Raw genomic sequence first — 4,906 nt, 5'->3', positions numbered from 1 at the left:
TCCAAAAAAAAAAAAAAAAAGTATATTGTATATGTGGGCAAAAAAAAAAGAAAGCTAACAGAGAATTATTACTCTCTCTCACCTCTGCAATACAAAGAGCACATTAACAAATTAGTTTTTGAAGAGTCATATTATTTCCTAACTGTACAAATGAGACCTGCAAAGTTTATTTTTCCTTTGTCTCCTCACCAGTTTAGCAACATACTCTCCCCTTGTCCTACAAACATCTCACCATCCAATTGTCTACCTTCATATAGTAAAAGCTAATAAATTTTCAAACTGTTACAATAAATAAATCATGTCTTAAATGTGACTCAGTCTTGAAAAACCAAGATACAATGTAAATACATGATAGTTCATAAGCAAAGGAGCAAATGGTCACTTTCTGAATAAGCTTAATGTCAAGCATAAAACTAAACTTTTCTCCTAACAGAATTTTATTTAAATAAGAATATTGCCCTATGAAGTTCTTCTGCTTTCCCTACAACACAGCTAATTAAATATTAATAGAATAGAATACTAATAGAATTAATATAAATAGAAATCAGAACTCAAGTAGAATTTATTTAAGAAGTTATTTTCTTAATATTAAGTTAAAACATTCATCTTCTCGCATTACATTTCATCTTCTCACAGGAAGATAAGAGGGTCCATTCCCTCTGAAAAATAGTTAAGGCTGAAAGGAGTCACAAAGCCTAGTGAGAGAAGCCAGGCAAGTACGCAGTAAAACCTTATCTACTTGCACTTACCACCATGCTCAGCAAATTTGGGATTTGAAAGGATTTGTTTACAAAATTTCAATCCATTTCTATACTGTTTATGTTCATAACATCTCTGAAAACAAAAAAGAAAATTTTGAATTTAGCAAGAAATGCAAACAACTTTAAATCAACATTAAACTTTTATTCTGTCAAATACAACAGAATGTTATTTCCATATTCTTCTAAATCTCATTGAAGTGCCACTAAAATAAATAAAAAGTTCAAATACAGAAAGTAAAAGAAAGAAAGAAGACAAATATAGATTAGAAAGGAAAACATAAGTTCATTCCAAAAGGGTCAACAACTGAGTGATGCAGAAAATGAAAACAGAAAAATAACAGGTATAGAATTATACTTTTTTTTTAATAATTGGGGATTCATTGAGGGTACAAGAAACCAGGTTACACTGATTGCATTTGTTGGGTAAAGTCCCTCTTATAATTGCGGGAAATAAATAACCTTTTTTTACAGAAGAAAAGAAACTTTCAAAGAAACAAGTGTAAAAGAAACAAGTGTAAAAGAAACTTTCAAAGAAACAACTGTAAAAGAAACAAGTATATGTTAAATAAACAACAACAAAAAAAAAAAGACCCACATCATGGCACATCATCATAAATTTCAAATTTTGAAAATAAGAAAAGCCCTTTAAAAACCTTCCGGAGAGGAATAAAAAAACCAAGTCATATAAAAATGATTTATAATTAGAATGGCACTGAACATTTATTCCAAAGTTAAAATGAAATACTATTCAAAGCTAGAAAATGAATATGCAGCCTTCAAAATTCAGAATTAAAATTGTTTCAGCCTATAATTCTTTAACCAGTCAAGTTATTAATCAAGGATAGGTGGCCCCTATATCCATGAGTTCCACCAAACTCAGAGGGAAACCATTCAAGAAAAAAAACTCCATCTGCACTGAATATATACTTTTTTTCTTGTCACTGTCCTCTAAACCAGCTGTCCCCAATCTTTTAGGCACAAGGGACCAGTTAGGCAGAAAATTTAGGATGGTTCAAGCCCACTACATTTATTCTGTACTTTATTTCTATTATTATTACATTGCAACATATAATGAAGTAATTATACAAGTTACCATAATGTAGAATCAGTGGGAGCCCTGAGCTTGTTTTCCTCCAACTAGGATAGTACCATCTCTAGGTGAAGGGAGACAATGACACCTGAAGTGTGTTGCTTATGTCCAATCTATTCTGTAATCTCATTTTAGTTGCTGTCACTGCAGAAAACTGCTTCACAAAGATAGGATGTTGGAAATAGAAGCAGGCTTTTCAGTGATTTTGTGGCAACCTCAGGATATTCCTCCTTGATTTTAATCCAGAACATATGGAGGTTTGAAATTATCTCAAACATACCTTTAAGGGAACTGTAAGTATTTGCAATACCAAGCAGGGGACTTTCTTCTAGCATGAAGTCAATTCACCTAGCTTACTCACAAATGGGTTGTGGATCCCTTCCTTCCCACTTTGGGGATCTTTTGTGGTTGAGGAATAATGCTCAAACTCTCAAGAAAGCTGAGATATGTTATCATGCACCAGCTGGGAGAAAGGCGACCCTGGCTCAGTCTCTTTCAAAATCTCTGCTAATGTTTGAAAAATGTCAACAAATCCAACGTCACTCGTTGCTCCCATAATTCCAATTTGGCTTTGAACACAACAACTTTATCTGTATGAAGACTTGAACATAGCTGTCATTCTCCCTCAAATGATAGAATTAAGGGCGGCATCTGAGGCTCAGTGGAATAGGGCACCGGCCCCCTATGCCGGAGGTGGTGGGTTCAAACCCAGCCCCAGCAAAAAAAAAAAAAAAAAAAAAAGATAGAATTGAGTTTGTCCAGCATGTAGAATATGTTACACAAGTAAGCAAGTTCTGAGACTCATTCTATGTCACTGAAATGTGCTGCCAGTGGTGACTGATTTTCTAAAAGAAATCCCTGGAGTGGCTCTTGTAACCAAAAACTCTGGCCAGTGATATACCTTTAGAAAGCCATCTTGCTTCTGTGCATGAGAGAAGATGTGTGTTCTGCAGCCATCTCTTCTCACAGCTGCACAGACATGCAAGGCCACGTACTTTAATGTAGTTGATGATTTTAATCACATCCCTGCAAAAAGCTGTTTACTTCAGGTGACAATTTTTGGCTAGCTAGCATTTCTCTATGGATAACACAGTATACCTATTCACATTCAGACATGACCTCCCTGACCAAGTAGTGAAAAACCAGAAAACTGTCCAGTCATGGCAGCAACTCCGTCAATGCACATACCAACACAAAATGCCCAATTCAGTTTTCCTGACATGTAATCATTCAAACACTTAAATAGTTCTGCAGCTGTGCTGGTGGTTGGCAATAAAAGTACACATAACATATCCTCATGCACATCCTCCTGAAAAACACATCCCAGAAAAATAAGTATTGTTGCCTTAATGCCAATACTGGAAGAGTCATCAACCTGGACTGCATACCACAGTGACTCATACCACAGTGACTCTCTATCCTTTTACACCGCAGCCTCTCTTAAAAGTTCTCAGCATATGCACTTAGCAGTAAGCAGGATCAACTCTTCTCTAACAGTAAAGGGCTTCTTAGCGTTCACAATGTGACTAACCACTAAGGTTGATGCTCTTAGGTCAGATATGTGAGGAGCTCATAAACTGGTGGTCTTTAATTTTTGTTTCTGTTTTTCATATTCATGTTTTTTTCTTTTGAAAAACTCCAAAGGCTTGTCCTTTAATAAAGAGTACTTGGTACTCTTCATGTGGTTAAACAGTTTTAAAGGTGTCAGGGCTTCACTGGATAGCTGGTCGCCACTATACATTAAGCAGGTTTAAAGAACACAAAACCACACCCATTGTAATGAACCAGTAATTTAAATTTAAATCCTTGGCATTTGCTTTTAAATGCAGCTTTCATTTTGCTGGCAGTCTTAACTCTTCTGCTGCCTCATCATTGGGTCTTTCTCCCTTTTCAAAGAAGCTCTCCAGAAATATTTGTTTTATACTGATTTTTGCTAGCATTAGCTTGTGCACTTACCACAACTGTGACTGAGATAAGTGAACAGTGAGGGAAAAGAAGCACAGACAGAAGTGGCAAATAAAATAAGCAGGCCATGTGCAGACTAAAATAAGCGTCGGATTCTGACTGAAAGCCTTTATCAGATGTGCTGTACAATTAAAGTACATCAACTTGCTTGCCATTATAAAGCCTGCCGCAAGATGCACCTTAATTGTCACTTGCCACTCACTTACAGGGTTTTGATAAATGTGGGAGCAATTGATTTATTACAGTCTCGATGCTGCAAACGTCTCTGCTAGTCATAGTCTGTATTTGCAGCCACTTCCGAGCGCTAGCATCAATACCTCAGCTCCACCTCAGATTATCAGGCATTAGATTCTCATAAAGAGCCCACACACTAGATCTCTCACATCTCCAGTTTACATGAGTGTATGCACTCCTATGATAAACTAATGCTGCCCCTGATTTGACAGGAAGCAGAATCAAGCAGTGATGCTAGCAACAGGGAACAGCTGCAAACACAGATGAAGCTTCACTGGCTTGCTCACTTCCTATTGTGCAGACTGAGGTGGGGAGGGGACTACAGTCCTAAACAACACAGTACAGGGGCCAGGCGCGGTGGCTCACGCCTGTAATCCCACTTTGGAGGCTATGGTGCGCAGACTGCCTAAGCTCACAGGTTCAAGACCAGCTTAAGCCAGAGCAAGATCCTATCTCTAAAAACTAGCCAGGTGGCTCCGTGCCCACAGCTCAGTGGCTAGGGCACAGGCCACATACAACAGGGCTGGCGGGTTCGAACCTAGCCAGAACCGATAAACAACAATGTCAACTACAACAACAACAACAAAAGCAGGGCGTTGTGGCAGGCACCTGTAGTCCCAGCTACTTGGCAGGTTAAGGGAAGAGAAATTGCTTAAGCCCAAGAGTTTGAGATTGCTGTGAGCTATGATGCTACAGCACTCTACCAAGGGCAACATAGTAAGACTCTGTCTCAAAAAATAAAAATAAAAATAAAAAATAGCCAGGCATTGTGGTGGGTGCCTGTAGTCCCAACTACTTGGGAGGCTGAGGCAAGAGGATCGCTTGAACCCAAGAGTTTGAGGTTGCTGTGAGCTTT

At 38.0% G+C, this 4,906-nt stretch overlaps 1 protein-coding gene across 1 annotated transcript in view; it reads right to left on the bottom strand.

Annotated features, from left to right (window-relative positions):
• Nucleotides 1-4,906, bottom strand: part of NAA15 (N(alpha)-acetyltransferase 15, NatA auxiliary subunit) — a 102,848-nt gene that overhangs the window by 58,009 nt on the left and 39,933 nt on the right. The window contains exon 2 of the mRNA XM_012805384.2: nucleotides 750-834. Coding sequence (XP_012660838.1) covers nucleotides 750-834 — 85 coding nt within the window. The remainder of the gene's footprint in view (nucleotides 1-749; nucleotides 835-4,906) is intronic.

Source organism: Otolemur garnettii, unplaced genomic scaffold, assembly GCF_000181295.1.
Source record: "Otolemur garnettii isolate 467f Iridium unplaced genomic scaffold, OtoGar3 scaffold00041, whole genome shotgun sequence".
Classification (NCBI taxonomy): domain Eukaryota; kingdom Metazoa; phylum Chordata; class Mammalia; order Primates; family Galagidae; genus Otolemur; species Otolemur garnettii.
The sequence above is the reverse complement of the archived record's forward strand: the minus strand, read 5'-3'. Positions and strand labels throughout refer to the sequence as shown.